General features: G+C 33.3%; 1 protein-coding gene across 1 annotated transcript in view; it reads left to right on the top strand.

Moving 5' to 3' along the window:
- Window positions 1-26,890, top strand: part of LOC126780484 (bestrophin-4) — a 74,103-nt gene that overhangs the window by 36,382 nt on the left and 10,831 nt on the right. The window contains exon 3 of the mRNA XM_050505013.1: window positions 3,174-3,345. Coding sequence (XP_050360970.1) covers window positions 3,174-3,345 — 172 coding nt within the window. The remainder of the gene's footprint in view (window positions 1-3,173; window positions 3,346-26,890) is intronic.

Raw genomic sequence — 26,890 nt, 5'->3', positions numbered from 1 at the left:
TATTTGAAAATTGACATCCCACGAATGCAGAGTGAATTCAGAGTGCTTTTGTTAATCCATTATATCAGTACACGCTGATCGACGGCTCGCCTTTGTCTCAATTACATTTAGACAATGAGTGTACTAATTAATTTTCTGAACCAAAAATAACTCATTATATTTTTGATACAAAGTGACCGAGCCATCGAAATTTTCTTCATGTGCACTTAATCATTGTTGTTTGCTTAATTACACATTTTATATTGGACTTTACGGGATATGCTAATTGCCTTTTGCATTTTGATTCGTTTAAAATATTATTTTGCGCTCTATTAGTTAACGTTATCAATTGAAAACATGCAAAGTCCTATCTGACCACCTCTGATAACGTCAATTGCTCGTCTTACACTCGTTTATTGTATTCGTATCTTACTTACGTTACTTGGAACTGAAGTATTACTTACATTTCGCCTCTCTTGCTATAATTTTGTCATTACTATGATGTTTTTGATTTATGTTTCCTGGTAGGGCTTTGCGCAAGCCCCTCTGGTTAAGGACCACCCACTCATCGCATATTTTACCGGCAAACAGCAATATTTTTCAGTTTTCTTGTGTTCCGCTTGAGGGATAACTGACCCAGTGTATCTACAGGTACTAGGTATATAACACCTTAATTACCAAGGTTGAGGGCGCATTAGCAATGTAAGGGTTAGTTAATATTTCTTACAGCGCCAAAGTCTATGGGTGATGGTGACTACTTAAGATGGTCCATCACCCGTACCTACCTATATTATAAGTAAGAGTGTCCTGAAACTATGTTCATCTAATACTTTTTATACATAAAGCTTATTTTTTACTTTCCGTTACAGTCTTCTAATTCTTTATTTTATTTGGTAGTGTTATTTCAATTTTAGGTATCTTATTGATGAATTTTATCTGAGCTTGCTTACAATTCGCTAAAAAAATAATAATAAAAATAATACTCAATAATGTAATTACAGAAAAAATTGTGATCGAAGCGTTTTGAGGAACACAAAATTTGTTTCGTTTTGTGTGGACTCAGTTTAAGAAATGTCCCGAACCCGTAAGTCCAAACGAAGACATTTTGTCTTCATGATTTTCGTTTAGACCTGAGATAAAAAATCGGTCAGTTAAATTAAGATATGACCATAAAATAACAAAAGTAGCATTCGACTTTACCGTATATATCGGAGAATTTACAGTTTGAATAATTAAACATGGACGTGGAAATAATATTTCAGCTTCTGATAGAACGATAATATAATATTGAGATAAAAGCTTTAACCATTGACCATCTATATTAGTTTCAATGCGATTTACATTTTTCTTTCATATTTTTATGGAATGCATAATAAATATTATTTTCTTGGTATACGTATATTGTTACTTCTTATATATGAATGTATTCTATAGATTATATAAAAGAAACATATTTGGTCTTTTTGAACTACAGGGGGACTGCACACGGACAAATAGGCCACTTAAAAATGTTGTATTTTTTCAAAATTTAATTATCCTTATAATTATTAGGAATGTTAAAAGTATAAACTATTGTTCAGTATATATATATATATATATATATATATATAATATATAATATACTCTGTCAGGCCATTAATAGTTCATACGATATTTGCATTTCATTCGTATGTCTATTGGATTTCGAACAGACCGGAAATAGGCGAGTCAAAATCTGCCAGATCTCGCCAAAACATACAACACAAAAGCTGAATTTGCAATTTATTGGGTATCTATAAATAAAGGCATTTATCATATCCAGTAAAGATATTTCGACGACGGGTTTTCAAATCAATCTTTGACATATTTGACTTTGATATATTACACATACAAAATAAAAATCGTTAATTAGCTCGCGTTAATTTATCACTATAATCGTTTAAATACTCACTAAAGCATGCTTAAGGTAAATGATATGACGGCAACCCATACTCATATGTACCTACGAAAGCAAAATACGAAGCGAACTTTAAAATCTCCTGAATAAGGCGCATAATGGTATTCAAGTTAGTTGTCATTTAAGGCTATGCTTAGTTTTGAAAAATAAATACAAATTATGTAAGTCACTTCATGATAAAGAGTAGTTTAAATACCAACAATTGTTGGAGAGCTACTATTTTTTTATAGAATAGGAATACGGACTGGCATACGGGCCACCTGATGGTAAGTGGTCACCAACGGCCATAGACATTGGCATTGGAAGAAATGTTAACCATCGCTTATATAACCAATGCGCCACTAACCTTGGAAACTAAGATGTTATGTCCCTTGTGCCTGTAATTACACTGGCTCACTCACCCTTCAAACCGGAACACAAGAATACCAAGTACTGGTGTTTTGCGGTAGACTATCCGATGAGTGGATGGTACTTACCCAGACGAGCTTGCACAAAACTCTACCACCAGTAATGGTGCTATTACCACATATTTTAATTATCGTAGGTTATGATGATAATTTTGACTTAATGTATTTCAAGTACAGACAGTTGCAGCTAAACAAATGTTACTTCACTTTAAAACTTCAACTCGACTACAAATAAAACTCACAAGGAAGTTTATAAATTTCTTTTTAAATACCTTATATTTCCTTTGAAGCTACGACGATACTTGCTAAGACTTTTGAAAATGTTAGTGATAAGAAATTTCAAGAAAAATGTTTACAATAGAAAACAGAATAATATTTGTATTGTTCCCGTATTAAAACTTTAAAGTTACAGAATAGATTTACGGAAAAATCATTGTATTTCCTAGCTTATATAATATGCAAAAACGTTTTCACAATATTATGATACGATTACGATACGATAATAATAAACATCTATATATATTTTATGTGGCTGCTATCTATTGATTTTTTACATTATTCGATACGATATTCGATCCGATCACAGTTTATAGGTTAAAGAATTACGTCTTTCATGTTTGCAAACCGCGCAGGACATGCAGCTTATGCTAAGCAGCCTGGCTGATTCTTCTGTTCGAACTGAACTCCGGATGAACTTGGGCAAAACCAAGAAAATGTTCAATGAACATGTCAATCGATTGTTGTTAACAGAGTTCCTCTCGGAATTATATATTTTTTAAATAAATTAATTCTTAAGACAAAAATTCTTATTTTGCTCTGTATTCCTAAACTAATGCTTTGTCTGTTTACAGAATATTCGAGAAGGTGCGTCAGTATTTCGGCGCGCAGAGCGAATCTATACCCATGTCGTTCGTTCTGGGCTTCTACGTCAGCCTGGTTGTGAAAAGGTGGTGGGAGCAGTACAAGCTGTTGCCCTGGCCTGACACGCTGGCGCTCTTCATCTCAGCTGGGATACCTGGAGCGGTTAGTAAAGTAATCAGACTGGTAGTCTATAAAAAGACCAATCAATGAGCTTCACCGACATCAGCAATATATTGTGGCATAATATATTATCGGAACTTTAATTCATTAAGTCAGCGGTAAAGAGTCAAACATTTATGTACATATACACGCAGTAACATATAGAAAAAGATAACGTTTGCCAAGAAAAAAAAAATTAATAATCGCAAATAATATTCGAATTTTAATATATAACACTTCCACGCACACATGAAAACTATATATAATGCGTGTAAATAATTAGGTACATGATTATAGGTGATGATTTATTTGCTTAAATACGTTATAATATACTGTCAATACTGATTTTGTGTACGCGGTGACATTAACAAAAAGCTTTTAAATAGACTCTAATGAATGTTTTACATCGCTCTTGAACCCAATTAGCACAGCAGGCTTGTTTTAAAGCCTCAGTAACAATCTGTATTAAAAATATTTTCTCAGCCATATATATAATGACCTTTCATATGGCCCTTATTTGACCCCAATACCACATTGTCAATTCCCTCTTGAAAACACCGTGTGTATTAATAAACTTGTTTTATATTTTTAACTACATTATATATAACTGTGCGATAATGTTAAATCTATATTAATTGTTCTCTGAGATAATGTGCCAACTCGCAGAAACACTTTTGTCTTTTTGTTTTTTTTAAGTACAGTCAGCATATAAATTATTAATTTACCATATATATTATCCAAAGCATTTTCTGTACATTTATAACAATAACAAAAGATTTAAAAATTGATATCTAAATAAAATAAACGTTTGGCCAAAAAATATATTTTTAGTATATTTTTATAGGTGGAATGTTTTGTTATAAATAGTATTTTTTATTTTCATATTGTTTTGTTGATATAAATAAAAAAAAAAAAAAAACATTTATATTTAAACAAAGGCTGCATGCAATCATCGCCAATTTATACATTTTCGATGTTGAATGTACAAGTCCGTCGTCGTCGTCTTTATTATGGATATTTTACTATTCTTTAAGAAAACTTTCAAAGTTGTTAAAACATTCTACATTACCTTGCCCTTTACATGTAAATAGCTTAATTATATTTCGTAATCATATTCATCGCATGTATTTATTATAATGACATTCATCCATATGCATGTTTAAGTAACAATATTATAGGTACCTCGTAATTTAGCAGCATGTTGGTTAAATTGTATATTTTATGTTAATTTTTGGTTTAATGTGTCATTAGGCAATATTATTTATAAATTGTAATCTTTGAGAACGTCACAACATCACTCAGTGACGCCATCGACATAGCCTATCAATATATTGGTACGTATTGAATATTATATTGTCAATTGTAATTGTCATATAATATTGTTTAATTTCTTTCATTCTTTGTTTCTAGATAAGAACTACTTAAGTTATTATTATATCCATTAATCTCATTTTAATTGACATTGTCGCGTTAATCTTAAAAACCAGGCGAATTATTAAGACCATAATGGTGCTGTGTAATAGTCCTTTTATTTGACGTTATTTAAAAAAAAAATACAATAGCATTTAGAACAAGCTTCAGGTCCGTGTGTGTTCCGTTCGTGTAAAAGATTAAAACAAAGTTGCTAGGAACACTATTGTAACTTAAAACTTAGCTGATGTCATGCGAATGCTAAACAATAATATTTTTATTGTTGCCGATGCGAAAATTTATTTATTTTCGAACAAAGCGAATTCAACCTTCAAGTGCTTCCTATTTTATGCAATTATTCTTATTAAATAAAGGTTGGTGGAAAAATTTCTTAAGATATTTAATGAAACTGGAACATTTCGAATTTATAACAAAGGTAAAAGAAAGCCCTAAAAAGCAGAGGAACTATAAGCAATAGTTTTGTTTCCTTAATCAATTTGCGAGTAGTTTCATTTAACTATAGGTACATATTTTAACATGAAACGAGTAACAATTAACACGAACAATAAAGTACTTATTCAATCTTTATAAAATGTATGCCTACAGTCGCTGTCTATTAATAGTAGTATTTTAATTGGTCTAGCCAGACAAAGAATTAAACATCAACAATGCCTTCGTATTTATGTAAAAAAAAAATATTCTAGTTATTACACGGATACTATTGGTGAATATAATTTATTGCTGAATTGAGAATTAAAAAAAAGTCAAAGTAGAAGTCCTAAAACGGTGTTAGGTTAAAAAAATATCAAGAATTTTAAAGCGAACTAGAATGTGTCATAGCTATATGGTGCAATACCTTTGGCTACGAAAAAAGAACAAAACAAAAATAATCTAGAATATTCTAGGTGTTTTAGCGAGTTAAGTCAGCAATTCAAATTACTAACTAAATATTTGAATGATTGTTATGCTGGTGTATTAACATTCATATCATTTAATTCGTTGTTTCCACAGCGCATCGCTATGTCGAAACCCGGCAAGCGCACTCTGCTGTAGGACAATAAGCGGGTATTGGATATGCAAACAATTTTGCTCGCAAATCAACAACTTGCATTATAAAAACACTGCCTTTAACTGACTTTAAAAAAAATAAAGATTCGTGAACCGAATTTTACGTTAATTAAGTTTTTTACTGGGTTTATTTTCGTTTTTTTATAAGTCATAAGCTTGGTATTTAATAGAACCATAAGTATTGTAATCCTATATTTAAGCAAAACAAAATATATTCATTTCGGCATATATTTAGTTGGTTATTAGTTGACTCATTTTTGATTCGCTGTGAACTATTGTTAATACGTAAAGGGTCACATAACTTACTGTTAAATCCTGTTGTATTGACGTAAGAACTTTTATTCTGAAAGTTTTATTGTGGCTGCGACTCAAGAATAAATAGTTTGACTCGAAATTAACAAAGTATACATTTCTCTAAATTGAATTGAATCCTAGAAAGTCCAATGTAAGAACGCGATGTTTAAACATGAATCTCGCCATCGAGGCACTGTCTAAGTTATTTTGTAAAATTAATTAAAAATATCTTTTGTATTGATATTTCATGTTCGAAGAAAATATACAAATTTTAACTAAAACTAAAATTTTATTTTTAGGTAAAAGAAGGTTATTAAAAATAAACAACGCAATAATGTAATAAAGGCTGCCTTTATGAAATTAATAGTTATTTAATAATAGCTTCATAAATTATCGAGTACTCGTAGAATACTCGTAAGATCATCTTGTTGATTTGAACTACGTGCGAGCTCTTACAATGAAAATGAAAAATATATTCAATTGAATAAAATTAAGAATAAAATAAGTGAAGAATCGATGTCTTGTTGAGTGATTGTTTAGAAAAGAAAAAGTGAGACAAGAATTTTACTGAATCAACAATCATGGTAGAATTGTTTTACAATAGAATTTTCTGAATTTACTTTCATGTTGCCAATTGGCTTTATCCAGAATATAGTTAATAGGATACTTTTCCAGCCAGTTCAAGGATGAGTGCCGATCTGAAGATACCTGAGCATGGATGCCAGCTTTCAGACAACACTTTCCTAACCCAACCACCAATTATAGTCACTGTGGCTGGCTTACCACTACTTACTTACTTACTAGAGGCTCCTAGTGTGATAGTGATAAAAAGATTTGGTATAGACACTCTGGAGTTGCCCGATATTTCTTTTAGAGTTCTTACCCAATACGGATCAATATTTCTTTCAGATACAGTTGAGAGTATCCAATCTGATTGACAATGTGATCTTGAATCTTTTTTCGACCCAAACATGGGTGTTAGTGTTATTGAGTCTGAATTATCCACAAAATGATTTGTATCACAATGTCAAAGGGTCAGATCATGCACGCTGTGCCCTGATGCTAACAGCAATAGCGTGCGTTTCAAAACCTCATAGAGGCTAGTAGGATCGGGGCTAATGTCTTTTAGTTGTTCGATGACTACACTTGCATTCTGAATAGGGATCTTTAGCGTAGGAGGTTTGCTATGGAGATAGCTTTCAGCACGAAGAGCTTAAATATGTGGCTGGATGAAACCTTCGCGCTGGAGATGGTCTTACAGATCGTTTATATTGTCCTTTTGTGCGGATGGCCTAAGTAGCGTGCGATCTCGGCCGGAGAGAACAAGCGCTGATCGATACCACTGTTTTCACACCAGCGTGACTACTTCGTCCATACCTGGGTTTAAGTCTTAAGCGTAGAATCGCGCCAGCAGGATGACTAAAGCTGTTTCTCTTCTATAGACCAATTGTGGATCAACGAATCCCACCCGAAATGAGCGAGGCTTCCAGGTGCAGTTTGTCCACTTGAGCCGGAGGACACGCATAGGTTGTGCATGTGTCTTATTGATTCGTCTTTATGTCTTGAAGTTTTCTCGGGCAAATCAGCGATCTGTTTTTGAGGTCTAGGTGCCGTTGTTATTATGAATCTGCCTGACTTGGGCTTGAAGGTTCAGACGAAGCTTGTTGTTGTGGTGCTGCAAAGCGCGACAATGTAACCTAGGTAGTAGGTGATGAAGGTTGCAAAGTTGAGGTACTCTAAGAACTACCCACTGCTTTTGAAAGAGCCTTAGACAACGCCCTATAAAACCACTCGATTCATTTACTTGTAAAGTTTTGTTTACTTTGTCTGTGGCTTTTGTGTCCTCCCTTTTGGCTTAAGCCAGAATTGTTTTGGTTGCAATGAGCACTAAAATCTTTTTTATCCTTTTGTTTGATTGTAGTATTGGTTTCCGATTTTGTAGAGCGAATACGAAAATTTTTGTCTTTAGAAGTTAACGGGCTAGAGGATGCAGGTCGAGTTGCCGCAGAAGCTGTGGGCATACTGCTTCTGAAGTTTGTCCACCTACACAAAATACACAAGTTGTGTGTATTTTATGGACATAAGCAGATAAAGCCTGATGGCTGAATTTAATTCGGCCGAAGGAGGTATTTTTTCTATAACTTCCCGGACGTACTTGCCTTTAATAGGCTTGACAATAGCACGACGACGAAGTTCCAACACCTCTGCAAGTTTTCCGCAGATTTTTTGAAATATGTCGTGTGATACACTTTTATAGGGCGAATCATTATCGAAAAGTTCCAGTTTTACATAAATGGATGTAGGCAATTTACCGATTTATTTTAAGCCATGACAGCGTTGGATAACGCTGCTAAACTATACTCCATTTGAAATCAAAGTAGTGAAGCATTAGGATCATCAAACTTTCGCAATTCTTCATTTACTTGACTTTCGAGAGTGCCTCAAACCTTGAATCCAATTCGTCGTCTTGCACCGTGGTTTGATAAAGCACGCGGTTCGAAGAATAATGCAACAATGACGAAAAAGTATGGCTGGTTTTGGTACTACACATTGCAAAGTAAGTTGAGTGCGCCACTGAGCAGTCACTTTTGAGGGAAAACAGAGACATCTAGCGCCAGCGACGGAATGAATAGATTGTACTCTCATAATGGATTTCAGACGTCAAACGGAATAAATAATAGGAATGTTGAATACGGAAAATTGCATTTAATGCTCCGTAGTATGGGACTTTTTATATATATATTTTTTTAATTAAAGTGGTTCTATGATATTTCGAGTTAAAATGAGTTTTAGACACAATATACCTTATATACAAAAGAAGAAAAATTACATACATATTATATGTATTTAGTTCGTCGTTGAATATTTATAAATGTAATTATAATATAATATGTATTTATAATTACATATTATAAATATTCAACGAGAAAAAGGCAAAAGTAGCTACATAGGAATTCTGAAAGACAAACTACATTTTAATTAATCAGATGAATAGTCACAGAATATATTTTAAATTAAAGTTGTCTCTGACTGACTTCCATACGCTTTGCTTAAATAAATGAGTTTTAGGTACATTTGTGTGCTTACAAAGATACAAAAAAAAACAACGCGATTTATAAATATGAGTTCTTTTAATTAGATTTGATACACGATTAAAATGTAATTATAATAAAACTACTGTGTCTTACCAATATTATAAAAGTAATTGTTATATTTCTTACACAATTATACTGAATGGGAATGAAACTAATAAAAGGCAAAAAAATCGATATTAAAGTAGGATAGAATATTGGGTACTTCATTAGTGTAAAAAAAAAGTAATGACATGAAAATCAAATCATTGTTAACCAAAATGCACTTTTTAAAATTTATGTAACGTTTCGCTAGTTTATCTTTAACCGTTTCGATATATTATTTCAATTTTCGATAACTGTTAAAAATACGACCATGAAAAAGTTTTCGTGTAATAGAAAATACAGTATGTTAACAAATTATTTCTCGGAATATCATTATCCTCATACTGAAATATGTATATACATCGTTTTTCAAAGTTTTACATTCAACTTAATACAATATTGACACAATTACAAGCCATTAATAAGAAACAAAAACGGATACAAATCAGCGTCTCCACTCTAGGCAAATGGAAAACACGAACAAGCGTTCTGAACAAATAATTCTGCAAGGTTCTCAATAAAAGCTATAACAACGTTGCGTTACAAACATTTACAAATACAAATTGTCAATTTTCAATACAAATGCATCGTAAGTAATAGTGTATTGATTTTATCGCGACCTGAATTAATATTAATAAAATATCACCATAATAAGTCGAAGAAAAATCAATAGTTTTCAGATCACGTAAAGTCATATTATACACTTATGTCACGGTAGCGATAACAGTTTATTTCGATTGCACCGTTCCCTTACTTTAGTTTTCACTCCAATCACTGAGGTGAACGATGATTTTTTTTAAAGTAATTGAAACCTACATATATCTGAGATTTATATGGACATACATAGATACATACGAAACAAACGTTGCATATTGTTAAAATACAAGCAAATTATTAATTTAACGATTTATTATTTGCAAAAGGGTCATCACACTGAGGTATTCCGAATATCTCATAATTGAACAAGCAGCAGTGCTGTTAGCCTTAACGTCAAACTATAGCCCATAATATATTATATATACATATATATAATCTTATATATTATAAAAATAACAGTACATAGAATACATTACATAATATATAGAAAATAAATATATAATATAACTGTCAAAATATGTTTTAAAAAGATATACGTAAATCCCACCCATATTCTCAAAGCTTGAGAAGAACATAATACGTACGTGGCAAATATGTAAACAGATGTTTTTTTTTATCGTTTATTTATTATAAACATTGAATACTTATTGCATTGCGAATTATTCTAGAGAAATACACTTATATATATTTCGTAGTAAATATTTTTAGGTGGTGTTTAAATTGCTGTCCAGCGAACTGTGAAGGGGAAGCGCTAACAAGGTAAAGTATAATGTAGGAATTAATAATTATTATTTGTGTATTTTACACGTTGCGAAGTTTTTATCATATCTGAGTAGTTTACGTCTGCGATCGTGTGACGTGGCTATTGTTCTTTTTAATTAAATATTATTTCTTTGCAATTTTTTCGCTCGCGATTTTGATTATATTTATAAATATGATGTGTTTCATCTGTAATATTTTGTTATTAAAATACACTCATGCCTATATATAAATTATACATATTTTTAAATTGCTATTGATATTAAAACACAATAGTTTTATTTGATAACGTTATATTTATGTATTTTAAAAATTTTATTTGGTTTTAGTCTAGGTATTTTGGTATAGGTAATATTATATACTACTATATAAAGATAAAGCTTATATGGTTGAATTAGTAGGTAATAACAGTAACAGTAACAGCCTGTTAATGTCCCACTGCTGGGCTAAGGCCTCCTCTCCCTTTTGAGGAGAAGGTTTGGAGCTTATTCCACCACGCTGCTCCAATGCGCGTTGGTAGAATACACATGTGGCATAATTTCAATGAAATTAGACACATGCAGGTTTCCTCACGATGTTTTCCTTCACCGTCAAGCACGAGATGAATTATAAACACAAATTAAGCACATGAAAATTCAGTGGTGCTTGCCCGGGTTTGAACCCACGATCATCGGTTAAGATTCACGCGTTCTAACCACTAGGCCATCTCGGCCTTTTTTAGGTAATAAAAGAATAGATAACCAAACAAACTTATTAGACATAAATTTTTATGTATAGACGACGTTACATTGCCATTGTTCTTTTACTAAACATATTTTACTTCATTGTATGTGTTTCGGAAATATTTTCAAATTGGGTTTGCTTCTCAAGTTATATAATTCTTTTTTTGAAAGTAATGAGTGTTTTATCATTAATATTTTTTAAATCAATATGAATGTAACTTTTCATTAAACCTAAAAGCATAAAACTTATTCCACCTAGGTCCAATACATATGTTGATGTAATATGCATGTTCCAATAAAACAAGCGCTTGGTGGTATAACGCATCGCACTTCGTATACTACACCGATGCGGTCCCATCATAGACAGGCTTGCCGAATACCATTCAGACCAAACTAGGAATCCGGAATACCGTTCGATTAAAAAATGCGCAAACCAAAAATTTTGATTGTGATGCTGCCTGTAAATGAAAATATGCAGGCATATTATGTGAATGCATTTTTTCATTTCCTGGCAACACGTACTTCATACCAGTGGAAACTACAACACAACATAATAAAAAAAACCTATAATCCCGTAAAATATATCGATAAGGAATTTGAAAAAAAAAAACTTGTTTTATTTTAAAAATATAAAGATCAAATTAATTAAACTTTTCATTAATAATTAAATAATTATTAATACATCAAAAATGTTATTTATCTCAATTTAACGCACTTTTAAAATACCTAAAACTTATTAAGTGCATAACTTACTTTTTCAATTCATAAAAATAAAAATAACATAATACACTAATCAAAACAGAATAAATTGAGTTTTATGTATGTATATTCGTATTTAAATTTTCCTGCGAATTGCCTCTAGGGTATCTCTTCATTGCCAATACACGGTATAGTCAATTCATATGCGATATTTGTCATCTACAAACCGAATGCTAGTCGGTTATGGTCTCAAAATATACAGTTGCATAAAAGTGACTATTTCTGTCTCTATTTGCAAAATTGTACCATTCAATCTTATCTTATTTGTCTAATCTTACCTTAAGACGTTACTGTTTAAACACAATTCTTTTATGATTTAAGCTCCACTAATCTGAGGGCAGATCAGCGACACCTTGTGTTACTGCAATTCCGAGAAGGAAGACTAGATAAAATTATCTACTTGGATTTTTGCAACGAATATCTCGTTAAAGAGAATTTTATACTAATTAAAAAAATTTAAACAAAGAAATTGTCAAACATTATTCTAAAAATAATTGTATTTTTTAATATTATAAGTAGGTGGACGGGCAAATTGGCCACCTGACAGTAAGTGGCTACCACCGCCCGTAAAAATTGTCGCTGTAAGAAATCTTGAACATTACTTATGATGGCAATGGACCACCATCCTTGAAAACTAAGATGTTTCGTCTCTTGTATCTGTAGTTGCTAACTCTTCAAACCGGAACACAATATTAAATATTCCTGTCTGGCGGTAAAATATGTAACCATATAGATTTATATGTTATCGATTTCTATAATCTAAGTGGTGGTTTTGATCTGTAATTCTGTACGTGCTTAATGTATATGACATTACAAACACAAAAATATATTACACATAAATATTCAACAAGCTTTCATAAGACCTTATGAATATATATTCATGGTACTAGATAAGATCGAATGTAAACCTACCGCCGTTTTTAAATACATATCAATTTATTTCGAAGATGTCATTCCCGTGCCTACAGATAGATCTTTGGTCCGGGTAGCAAAGCTATTTCCAAGATATATATGATACGAATGCCTACATTATAGAATATAATTATTGATTGTCCAATGTGTTATTAATGTTACGTTAAAATCTATTTAATTCAAATTATGGCTCGCTATAATCGAATACGTTGCATTTAAAACAAAGTCAATTATGTGGCACTTGCATTGTTTGTAATGTTTTTCTTTGATTTATGTTAAGTGAAATGTAAACTTAGTTTTTGCATTCCGGTCAAGGTTGAGCTGACAGATTATAAACTGTCACGAAACTTGATCCACGTGACACGTGACTTGATATTATTATTTTATATTATAACGCGATGACTGCTACGTAGGTCGCGACTAATATGAAATGAAATATAGATTTTGACTGAATTTACATCTCGCTGTAAACTAGTCAAACTTATAAGTAAGGGAAGATGTATCACGACGCGAATTCGGTTATACTGCATTAAGTACTTAAAGAGAAAAACTGTGAAGTGTAGTTACTTATATTAAACTTAAACCTTCTAAAAAACGTATTTTCTGGTATAAGTTTTATGTACATTGGTTTAGTAGTTTTTTTTCAGTTCACTTAATCTCCGAAAGCTCAAACCAGTTTGGGTCAATTTCAGCGAAAAATATTCAGAGAGAAATTTTACAAATCTAATTAATATTGCCAGACATCTTATTTAGCGGTAGGGCTTTGTGCATGCCCGTCCGGGTAGGGAACCTCCCACTCATCACATTATATTCTACCGTTAATCAGCACTACTTAGTAATGTTGTGTTCCGGTTAGAAGGGTGAGTGAACCAGGTTAACTACAAGCAAAAGAAACATATCATCTTAGTTCCCAAGGTTGGTAGCGCATAAAATGTCTGGAATGCTTAATATTTTTTATAGCAACGATGTCTATAAGCGGTGGTGACAACCATCAAGTGGTCCATCTGCCCATCTATCTATCTATATTAAAAAACCCTGATGGATATTTGACATCCTTGCTAATATTTTATAAGCGAAAGTGAATTTGTACATTTTTTTGTTTGTTACACTTACACGTCTTACCTACTCAACCGATCGTCATGAAATTTCGCATACACGTTGTCATTAATTCTAAAGGCATTCTATATAAAATTCTGTTTAAAGTATTTTTGTAGATAAATATAAATCTGACTATTCATAAGGCCACAAAGAAATCCGTTAAAATATTTCTTAGAAACACGTTAATTCGTTTTCCGTGCAAAGAGTTGAATAAAAACTAGTTGAAAACAATTAATTAGCATTAAACAATAGCGTAAATTTTTCACCGTGAACAATAAATATTCGTTATATTAGAGGTTACATCAACAGCACAGATTTTTTAACGTAGATTGAGTTTCAAGGCAAGTGTGCAGCGTCTATCTCAAAGTTTATTTGCGACATATTTAATTCGTTATTACTTTTTTAACGCCAACACTGTTCCTAAAACGACGGTACTGTTTTTGTGACCATTGTGATCTTTGTAGAAATAAAGATTCTTGAAAATCATTAAATTGATTGTCACCAGAGCCGCCATTTTGTATCCTGAGAAATTAATTTATTAAGCAGTTAAAAGTATTCAGTTATTTTTATATTAAAAGGCATCAAAATACGTACGATTATTATTAAAAATTGTACACCTACCTTAACTCCCACTCAGATTGACATTTGGAGAAATATCAAGTCAAAAATTAATGTCATGTAACCTTTTTTAAATTTAACACAGCGTGCAGTCACTTTACAATAACTAGTTTATAAAAGTACACAGTCTCGAACGATGACACCAGAAATAACAATAATTATAAACATCCGTCCTCAAACGAACAACACTGACATGTCGATTTTCTGTTTAACCTTTACTAAAAAAATACTGATGATTAACTTTTTTATTCGTAATATTACGTCAAGACGTTGTTTGGTAATGTATGTCTCGTTTTTGTTTCTTTGGATCAAGGGGCATGTACATCTACGAACAACAGCTTTCGTTTGCGGCTTCAACCGCTTTAAATAATAACGCTAACTGAATTATGATAAACATAAAAAGTACTTAGTCCGCTATCATTTATAAACAATTAAAGAAAAGAATAAGAGAAAAGTAGTATATGTAGTATATCATTTGTCTGGTTTCCATAGCACAAGTTCTGCTTAATTTGGGATCAGATGGCCGTGTGTGAATAATATCCCAGGATATTATTATTTTAATGTCCCTATGCGTTAATATTTTAACAAAGATACATAACGATTAAATATTCTACTAAACAACAAAACAAAAATCAACTGGCAACATTTTTAAAAAAGTTTTATTTTAAAAAATAATTAATTGAATGTCTTGACCAATTTATTTTCGAATATAAATTAATTGTATCTTAAGTAATAAATAAAAATAAGACTAAATAAATAAAGATTATTAATTCTTTGTATATTTTTGTTCTTTAAACGTTCCAAAAACATTCATCCGATTGTGATGTTTTGCATACGACCGTGTAGATTCCTGGACTAAAAAATTTAAGACCCCACAACTGATGATGCTGGTGCATTAATAGTGGGTTCGATCAGAAGCTTTAGGAAATCATAACCATTTTGAAAATCGCCATGGATCACAGTATTGAAACTTATGTATCTCCAAGTCGAAAAATTCAGACAAGTCCAGTTATCAAAGTCTATATAAAAATTTAAGATAAGTTTAATTTTAGTTTTTTTTTTCTGCAGGCATTTCAGTTTAATTTATGCAGGCATCATACCATAATTCGACAAATCATTTAGCGACGTGACTTTGTCTGCACTTTAGCCTTCCGCCAAAAAAAATGCTGTTCGTTTTGAAATGTGTTCGTTGTACCAAAGTGGTACGTGTGACATCTATTGTGGTGAAACCTACGGACTTGAACCACCAACCCTAAAAATATATTTGATTCAGGTAAAATATCATATTTAGTTATGAGTCAATTACTTTAGTCTGCGTGTTAGAAATGCATAAGGATATATGCAAACGATATATATTTGAAACAGACGTTAAAATGACTTTGCTATCAACATGAAAGAAGTTATTAATAGATCGATTATTGTGCTCGGTACATTGCTTGTAATTTGATATTATCGTTTGAGCTATTCTATTTTTATTTATTTATTTTAGGGAGGCAAGACAATTATATATAAACTACTAACATTGTCAATGCACCTTTAGCTATTGAATCCAAGGTATTGTTAGGTAAATAAAATAAAAAGTATAAGTAACAGTCTGTGAATGTCCCACTGCTGGGCTAAAGCCTCCTCTCCAGGAGAACGTTTGGAGCTTATTCCACCACGCCGCTCCAATGCGAGTTGGTGGAATACACACGTAGCAGAATTTCAGTGAAATTAGATACATGCAGGTTTCCTCGCGATGTTTTCCTACAGTGAAAAGCACGAGATGAATTATAAATACAAATTAAGCACATGAAAATTCAGTGGTGCTTGCCCGGGTTCGAACGCACGATCATCGGTTAAGATTCACGCGTTCTGACCACTGGTCCAATTCGACTGTAATTGTTAGGTATGTCTGGTGTATTATCTGATATGATGAGTCTTCAAAAGTCTTACTTTATTTTGTTATATTATTTTCAAAAAGTTCATAATAAACTAACGTGTCTGATTACACGTTTCATTAAACTTAGAATTAACTCGAGAAAATTACCTTATGTTTCCGCTTAATGCAATCATATTCGCTATCAAACAATTCCAACTAACAAAGTTTACTACGCTTTCAATTACTTATTCAATAAAAAATTGTTATAACTTACCGTTAAGCAGTCAGCACTGAAGCTTAGTAAACCCCTCAGGACTAGAAAAATGAATAAATGCTGAGTTGCGGTGTGTACCCAGTCGATTTGTAAATGCAGTTCACTTTTCAACAACTGCCACAATTTCCCAGGACATAATTGACTTAAACGTTTTCTATACTATTATATAGAGGTAAAACAGCAATAACGTAACCCACGGTATTATTTTTTTCCTGAGGATGACATGATATGATATGATGACATACGTATCATATTAATACTTATGCGATTAAATAAAGGTTGATTATATACATGAAAATATCTCTGTGAATCATTCGAATGAGACCTTTCGTTTAGAAGTTAGGACTGGTATAATAACGCAACAAGTAAGGAAAATGCTGCGGTGTGAGCGAACCACGGATATCGGGAGCGAACAGTACTACTCTAATCTTTTATTTACATACACCTTTTATTATTTGTAAACTAAAAACAGATGAAAAGTACGTTTTAATTTTTATTATATATAACTTTAAAATTCTCTATAAAAAATTAAGAGACCGCGGTGCCCTTTCGCACTTTGAACATTGTACTACCAACTACTACTGCAACAACGTATCCACCAAATTTAAACTAAAATCTTACAAGTTACGGCAATATTAAAATTCTCGTGCAAATAAAATATTTTTATGGTGGCCAACGGTGCGATGGCGAAGTAGCCTGCCCAAAAATTTCGTATTTTCCATTCGTATGTACCATGTTGACTGCCTCGTTGGTCTAGTGGCTATATGTAAGGCTACAGATCCAGAGGTCTTGGGTTCAATTCCCAGGTCGAGCCTATAAAAAGTTATTGGGTTTTTCTGTCAGAAAATTCTCAGTAGCATCCCAGAGTCTGGAAATTGGAAGTGTGTACACTCCCGTGCCTCGGAAAGCACGTAAAGCCGTTGGACCTGCGCCTGAACTCTTTCCGGTCGTGTCGGATTGACGTCCCATCGGATTATGAGAGTGAGGGAAGAGAGAGTGCACCTGTTTTTGTTTTTGAGATATTATAGTGCACAAGTATGCACTATAATATCTCCTGCGCAGTTGGCTAATCTCTCTTGAGATTGGCCTCCGTGGCTGAAATCGGTCTGGAGTACCTTATTATTACCATGCTTATCACTGTAGCAATTGTAATATATACATATCGATTTCTATATATTTATTTAACATCAACTCATATTATAAACTGAAGACCATCGCTCTATATCGTGGTGATTTATTATTTATTTCATTAATTTATTGTCGTTGGTTGGTTATGTTATTTGTGAAATATTGCTTATATTATGATTATATTATATAGATAAACTTTTATAAAAACATGGATAGGCTTGAATACATTTTTAACAAAAATGCGCCCTATAAAAACATATCTAATGTAAATATACGGCAATGATTTATTATAAACGTTGTTAACGTTCGACGCCCGTGAATTCGCACGCACAAAATTCTGATATTGGTACTACCAATGTTTTTCAATCCATTCATACGTGTCGAATCGCTAGATATTTGACATACCAATGTAATTTTATTTTGTTATTTTTCTCAAGTTACCGTGCTACAGGTATACCTGTATTAATAGTACAAAGAACGTATTATCCATAATACATATTTATATAAATACGTGAGCAATCGACATTCACGTACATTTTTGAGTATTTACTAAATAACGATCACTCCTTGTACCAACTAATACGTGTATCACTCGACTGTCTCGTTGGTCTAGTGGTTATTGATAAGGCTGCAGATCAGGAGTTTTTTAACGGCCCGACCTGGACTCAAACCGCAGGTCGAACCATAAAAGGTTACATCTGCAAAGGTTACATTTATTTGCTACATCTTAGACCGTGTCGATGCTTAACATCAGGCAAGTCAACGGTCAAACGCTGGGCTATTAATAGTAAAAAAAAATAATAATAATAAAAGGTCCGGAAAAAATTATTGAGTTTTTCTGTCGAAGATTCTCAGTAGCAATCGGAGTCTGGAAGTCGGAAGTGTGTACACTCCCGTGCCTCGGAAAATATGTTAAACCGTTTTCCTGCACCGGAACTCTTTCTTGTCTTGTTGGATTATGATAGTAAGGGAATAGACAGTGCATCTGTGTTTGCGCACACACTTGTCTACTATTTATATGACGTGTGCAGTTGGCTAATCTCACATTACATTGGCCGCCGTGGCCGAAATCTTTCGATATGACATCATCTTCATCATATATATCATTCGAATAGTTCTTCAAAAATTGACGACTGTTACCAGTTAAAATACAAGCAGAAGCAAAATCTCCTGTAGTGCGGGATAATTTTGTTATTTTAAATAAGCGTCAATCAGTTAATTGAAATAATTGAATACGACTTAACATGAAATGAAAAGTTCCATTTAATGTTTTAAAATGCATTAAAAATATTATTATTTGTAAATAAAGTCGAATAAATCAAGGATATATTTACAATCAATTCACTGACGGAAGAAAACCACAACAACCAAAATTAAACTTTTTAAACATAATTAAATTGTTCCAATGTTACCCATACACGAGATACTTTTAAACTCCATCACTAATTACCCGACTATAAAAAGGGGACATATATATACGACCGGTATGTTCTTCACTAACTTATCACAATTCGAAAAATGATCGCAATGACAATGATGCTGATTATGACCGCTGGTTATAGGCTATGTGACGATGCTCTAAATAGATGGATGTAGACGGCATAAGATACTGCAAATGTATATATTTTTTTAAATGTTTGTGTTGGGCTCCAAATGGAAGAGCCTAATTAGCAGATATCAAATATTTATATTATTAACTCTTGCCTGCATTCCTTAAATTAACTCGATAATTGCGTAAAGCATGAAAAATCACGTCATACATTTCAGATTGCAATAATACGGTAGTCGGAATTTATTTTAAAACTTTTAATTGTTCCAACTCTAATTTAAGCTACCACGTATTTAATTAAAATTAAATGAAAAGTCCGTTATATTTATCAACTAGTAATCGTGCCAAAAAGATTCAAGGATGGCAAGTGACCAACCAGAATTCGACTCGACCATTTTTTTAAGTTTAATGTGTCGCCATCTTTGTGGAATACTTGTACAAAAATAAATTCATGGTATTATATTTAAACAATTAATAATCAGATTTTGGTAAAAGGATACTTTTAACAGATTTTAAATCTCGTTTCTTGAGTACTGAAAAACAATCACAATTCATATTGTGGAACTTCACGACAAAACCGACTTGACATACATTTGTACATAATTCGATCGAATATACTCGTGTCTAACAGTACTAGACAAAAATTATTATTTTTATTTGTAATGTTTCATCTTGTAAAAGATTTTAGTTACAATAATTGCTGATCATTATAGCGCATTTTATTACCTTTATTCAGCCGTATGTAGGTACTGAAGCGAATGTTACCACGTCAGACGATAAGGGGCTTTTAGAAAGGATTCGATACGGTATCGCGTTTAAGCGAACATAACATTTATGTCATATGTAATAAGATTTATAATTAAATAAAAATATGCATTTATTAAAATTACTGATTACATTGAGGCGATCGCTACATATTGACTAGTTTTTGCACAGAACACGTCGGACCCGTCTTTTATTTATTGATTACGACATAATGAAAAAAGAACAATGGTTGCGCGTACGTGACTGTTATTCTGGTCATCGTTTCTACTGCTATGTATAGTTAATATAATAGCGATATAAAAACAATTTAATGTAATGGTCGTGTATATTTGAGCAAAATTACTTTACAAACATATACACGTACATAAATAAAATATATAATACAAAGAACACAGAAGAAGGTAGGTAATTAAATACGTATTGGATGGAAATATGGTTCATATCGATGAAAAGAGAGGGTAGTGAGGGGCGTTATACTTTTTCAAAACTTGATTTTACTATAACTAACTCTGTGCAATACTTTGTATTTAACTGAACTTAGTTATACGGTGAGGTAAAATAAAATTGCGAATGTGCATTTATAGTGAATGAAATAAAAATAAGTTTTCACAAAAACCACAAAACTATATAAGTGGCTTTGTAAAGTTTAGTGCCAGGAACGTTTACGACATCGAACGTTTATCGTATTATCTTGGATCACTATCGGTTATGAATCTCAACAGGTTCATAATATTCCTTATTATAAAGTTCTGTGTATATACGCAGACCTGACCTGTTTGTTCCCTAGGGGTAGTCTATTTTAACGAATTTAATTAAACTTATATTTTCCAGGAAATCTAACTTTATCTGTGATAACTTTCAGATATGAGAATCGGTTCAAATAAATGAGGAGCTCCAGAGTTTTACTCTTTGTTCTTTGCCTTTGTTCGTCTTCGGTTCGTAAGGTTAAGTCATTCAATTTTACATTCACATTAATTGAATAGAAATTTGAAGTGCTTTATTTATTATTAAATTATTATAAAAACACAAATTTTGGCTTTTTAACACGCATTTCTGGCAAAAGTTTCTGTAATGTGAGTTGATGACATTCTGAAAAGTTGAAATGGCGTCAAAGAGTCTTTTGGTTGTTGTTGTTCTTGGCCGTTCATCGTCAAATACAATCAATTAGACAATACTTTTAAAATATTGCGAAATTATTGTAAAAAACCGCGTCCATTCGGCAATAAGTACAAAGATTGTTACGCGTTGTATACGCTGTGGCTGGTTGTTGATTCGACACACTTCATGATCTCACGCCGCGTGGCCGATTCTAAGGTTTTCCTCAAGTCGTTTGTTATGAACAAAATGTATTGAGACTTTGTTTCACGTTACATGAACTATACTTCAGCTATTGTTTAAATATTGGCATGAAAATGTTTTATTAATGACAATTTGTACGGCTCATATAAATTAATTATTGATAATTTTAAGATCTTGTTTTTAAATTTTCTACTATACAGACTGCCTAGCTAGGCTACTAGCTAGCATATAAGCAGATCTCACTTTTTTGAATTCAAATTCTGGGCAGGGCCACTGATAAGTTTTTGAGTTTCGCTGTCAAAAAAATCTATGAGTCTGACAGATTTTGCCGGGACGTTTATTTATTTATTTTTATTGAGTGTTTGGGCTGCTTGCTGAGATACCAAAGCCAATTTTTGGAGAAAACTCGAGGTATCTTTGTCTGAACAATTTATCACTGGTTTCGTTTACTTTGGTATTTATTTTTGACCTTGAAAGGCTAACTAATTCCCAGTGGGTAACGATTACTTATGCTTGTCATGTCCGAGTTGTAGGGCAATCTACTTTACTATCAAATCCAGCGGCGCTTAAATTATATTATTAATTTTTCGTCCCGACATCTATACATATAATAAATGAACGCACTTATGTCGGAGACGCATGGCGCCCCCCGGTAAAGTTCTGTCAGTTTTCGTTTGTAATATATTTTGTTAGGTTAGGGTAGTACTTATTAAAAATAATCTGTACGTATTACGGATTAAAAAAAATATAACAATATATGTAAAACACATTTTTTTTTGTTTTTCGATACTATATAATTTAACCTACTTATCTAATTATTATATTTCTATAATTTAACCTATTATACTTGGACGCGGCTTCGCTCGCACGTAAGTATAATAGGTAAAGGTCGTGTTGATTCTGTGATTTTAAAGTAAGAAGCGTGAAATGTCATACTAGTTAGAAAAAAGTATATAACGGCGTTTTTTTTTTCATTAGTGAACTTACAGTGATGCCGGTAGTTTGATTTAATATATTTTATAGTGATTTAAATGGGTTGAACCAAAATTTATTTTTAACAAGTCTTCCAATCTACCGTGCTATGTAGCTCAGATGCCCCCGTTATCAAGGTCTTTGTTAATGTTATAAATGATTAAGAGTCATACCATAATGTACAAGTGTTCTACATTGCTCAGTTTCTATTTTAACGTCTCCCTTTTCATTGGGTTATCTGAAAGTTATAACTGATTATTAACCACAAGAGTGACCCTTATAAGTTGTACTACACATTAAGCAGTTCTAAGTTATTTTCTTGTGGTGTACAATAAAGTATGAATGAAATAAAGAAGTGTGCATCCTTGGTTCACAGGGTGCGGGCCAGCTCCAACAAAATTCGAATAATGAATGCTAACAGATTAGACTGTATATTTATAAACCACTGTTGTTAAGTTTCAGCTGGACCAGTACATTATATAAGTAGTAGATAATAGTGTTTATTTTATTTCTTCTGATGTTGTTTGTATATGAGTCTTGTTAATTGAATAAATAAATTATTATTATTAATAGCCGAGGCTCAGTTGGCTTAATAGGCTTTTTATATGGACTTAATTTTCATAATACTGACAGCTTGACTCGCCCACGTGCACATTCAAATATTTGAATGAACCTGCCTTCGTCATACCCTTAGATAAATATTTATCAGTAATGTATGTTCAATTGCGGAAGTCAGTATGCAGTTGACCGATGACTTTGTAAATCTATATTTATTCCAATGACATATTAGTAATTTAATAGTCGCTATATTTATAACTACGCAATTTACAATCTATGTTATAACGCATATAGTAATTTTTGATATATCCGTTAGGATTTTTAAATTTATTTTCTCAGAAATTACTGGAATACATTTAAAGCTTGTGATACTTTTAAGTACAGAGCTACTTTTATAATAATATTGTATAAGCCTTCTCCGAAACGTACTTCAATATTTGCTATAGGTTTTATTCAGTTAGGTATTACAAAAGGGACATCTCCTCATTTATTAGTATATATTTGAATATTTTTTATCTATCTTTTAAACAGGATTGAAACGTACTATATTGTAATATTATATATTATATTTCCATAGTATTTTAACAGGTGTACGTTCGAAAACAAGGTTAGTCATACACGAACACTATTAGATAGCTTTAATGTACATATAAAAAATAGTATCACCGTATATTTTTTTGAAACCAACATAATTATTTTATAAACTTGAAACACATATTTTTTTTTTTTTTTTTTTTTTTTTTTTTTTTTTTTTTTTTTTTTTTTTTTTTTTTTTTTTTTATATTCGCCGGGAGGGCAAATGACTCTACTCCACCTGATGGTAAGTGGTAGTAGAGTCCAAACGCGACGACGGCCAGTACAGACGGGAAAAACGTTCTGCACTAGCCGCCTTCGCCTTGCCGGCCCGCAAGATGCCTCTTCACGCCTCGTTTGAAGGAACCCGGGTTGTAAGAGGAGGGGAACACGTGAGCTGGTAAGGAATTCCATTTTTTGGAAGTGCGACAAAGAAAGGAGTTGCCAAATTTCTTTGTTCGCGATGGAATTGATGTCACAGTTAGGCGGTGACATCGAGAACCAGCTCGCGTGGACTTAAGAAGGAAGGGGGAAGCGGGAATTAGAGAGAATAATTCCTCAGAGCACTCGCCGTGATACAGTCGATAGAAAGCGCTCAGTGCTGCTATCTCACGACGCAATTGTAAAGGTTCAAGGGTGTTTGTGACCTTTACGTCGCCAATAATGCATACGGCACGTCGCTGCAACCGGTCCAAGGCCTCAAGTAGGTACTTAGCGGAGCCATCCCAAAGGTGCGAGCAATATTCCACGCAAGACCGTACCTGTGTTTTGTACAGCAAGCACAGTTGTGGCGTGAAAAATCGCCGCACCTTGTTCAGAACTCCGAGTTTCCGTGAAGCTGTTTTTATAACAGCCTCGATGTAATCCCTTGGACTAAGGTCGCAGCGAACGTCAATCCCCAGCATGGCGATTTTGCTTTGCATCACCAGCGGAGTACCACAGAGGGAGGGAAGAGGGGAAAATGTTGACTTTTTCGCCGTGAGAGCGCATACCTGTGTTTTCTTGGCATTAAACTCAACAAGATTATCAGAGCCCCATTTGGCGATGAGCTCTAACGTCATATCGAGTTCAATGACAAGATTCTCCCGCCTCTCCTCAGTTTCCGCCCGCCCAGCCACTGCGCGTCCGTGGTATCCACCACGCACTGTACTATCGTCTGCATAGCAATGTATGTTCCCAAGGGAGAGCATATCATTGATATGCAAAAGAAAGAGCGTGGGAGATAGCACAGATCCCTGGGGGACCCCAGCATTCACTACATAGAATTGTGAAGCGCAACCATCTACTAAAACACGAAGGCTACGCTTGTGTAGGAAGCTGGCAATCCAGGTGCATAGCTGAGCAGGCAGACCATATGCCGGTAGCTTGGAGAGAAGACTTCTGTGCCAGACCCTGTCGAAAGCCTTGGAGATATCGAGGCTGACAGCCAACGATTCTCCATGCTTGTCGATAGCTTCACCCCAGAGGTGTGTTACGTACGCTAGAAGATCACCTGTGGACCGTTTTGGTCGAAACCCGTACTGACGATCATTAATTAGACAGTGATCTTCTAGGTAATGGATCAGTTGGTTGTTTAAAATCCGTTCCATCACCTTACAAAGTACTGAGGTGATAGCTATTGGCCGATAATTTGCCGGGTCAGACCGATCCCCTTTTTTGGGAACCGCTTGCACATTAGCTCTTCTCCAAGCCTCCGGCACACTTCCCGAAGAGAGAGAAAGTTGGAACAGGCGCGTTAACACAGGAGACAGCTCCGCTGCGCACTTCTTCAGCACTATGGCTGGTATTCCATCGGGACCGCTAGCTTTCCGTACATCAAGTGATTGCAGCTCCGCACGCACATCACGTTGCCTGATTTTGATGTCAGGCATCGTATGGCCACATGCAGGTATTGTAGGTGGCAGTGCACTACAATCATCGATGACGGAATTATCGGCAAAGAGTTTAGCCAGGAGATCAGCTTGCTCTTGCGGACTGTGAGCTAGCGATCCGTCCGGATTTCTGAGCGGTGGCAGCGAAGGTTGGCAGAAATTGTTTTGCACAGACTTGGTCAGACGCCGAAGCTACGGGAGCCCCTAGGATGCGACACAAGGTCATGACCAATCTGTACAATGCGCTGTGCATCCGCTCTCGTGTATGCCTTTATATATATATATATATATGTATATACTAAATAATAAACACTTTTGACTTTGATTTCTTTATATAACGATAACATAACATTTACATACATTCAAGTAAACAAAACTTCTATTAATATATGCTTGCGATATACTCAGCGATGCATTTTTCTATAATTGTCTCGTATAACGTAAAAACATAATTGACAATTATTAATTTTATACGATGATTGAGATATAAATGGTTATATTATTGTGATCTATACGCGACAACAACGTTACGCAACGCGATGCGTTATTTCGCAATTTCTGAATATTATAAGGACGCAAATAAATTAATCGACATGTTTTTACATCGAATTTGTTAAATTGAAAACAACAAAAACTCTGACCATGAAGTACTATTTGCATGAAAATCAAGTCTTAACTGGTAACATAAGAGGCAGCTACTGTGGTCCATATTGGGTATCTGATGACTTCATAAAGTTTAAATAAAATAAAATTCACAATTAGTTGGGACCGGGGATAATTCATTATGTTTTGACATATTCAGTTTCGATATTATATAAATTACGTATAGGATTTCGAACCCACCTCTGTGACAAACTACCCCATTTAAGGACCGATTGCCTAAATGTTAGAAGTTATTTCTACTAATATGCTTAGAATTGGTGTTTATTTATTCATAAGAAACGGAAATACGTTTAATAACTATTGATGTATATATCCCAAAAAAGGTATAAATTGAATTTTAGGAAACTACGTAATGTACTTTTTTTCTAAATAACGAAGCTAACGGAGCTTGAGCCAGTGTAATTACAGGCACAAGGGACATAAAATCTTAGTTCCCAAGGTTGGTGCGCATTGGATATGTAAGCGATGGTTGACATTTCTTACAATGCCAATTTCTAAGGGCGTTGGTGACCCATATGCTCGCCCGCCTTCCTATTCTATAAAAAAAAAGCTCTTATATATGCATTTTGTTAATTTAATATTTTACAGTAGTTACTTTAAGTATTTTCTTGAATTTCACCTC

The sequence above is a fragment of the Nymphalis io genome, chromosome Z (genome assembly GCF_905147045.1).
Source record: "Nymphalis io chromosome Z, ilAglIoxx1.1, whole genome shotgun sequence".
NCBI lineage: Eukaryota > Metazoa > Arthropoda > Insecta > Lepidoptera > Nymphalidae > Nymphalis > Nymphalis io.
This window is presented reverse-complemented; position numbering and strand designations above follow the sequence as displayed.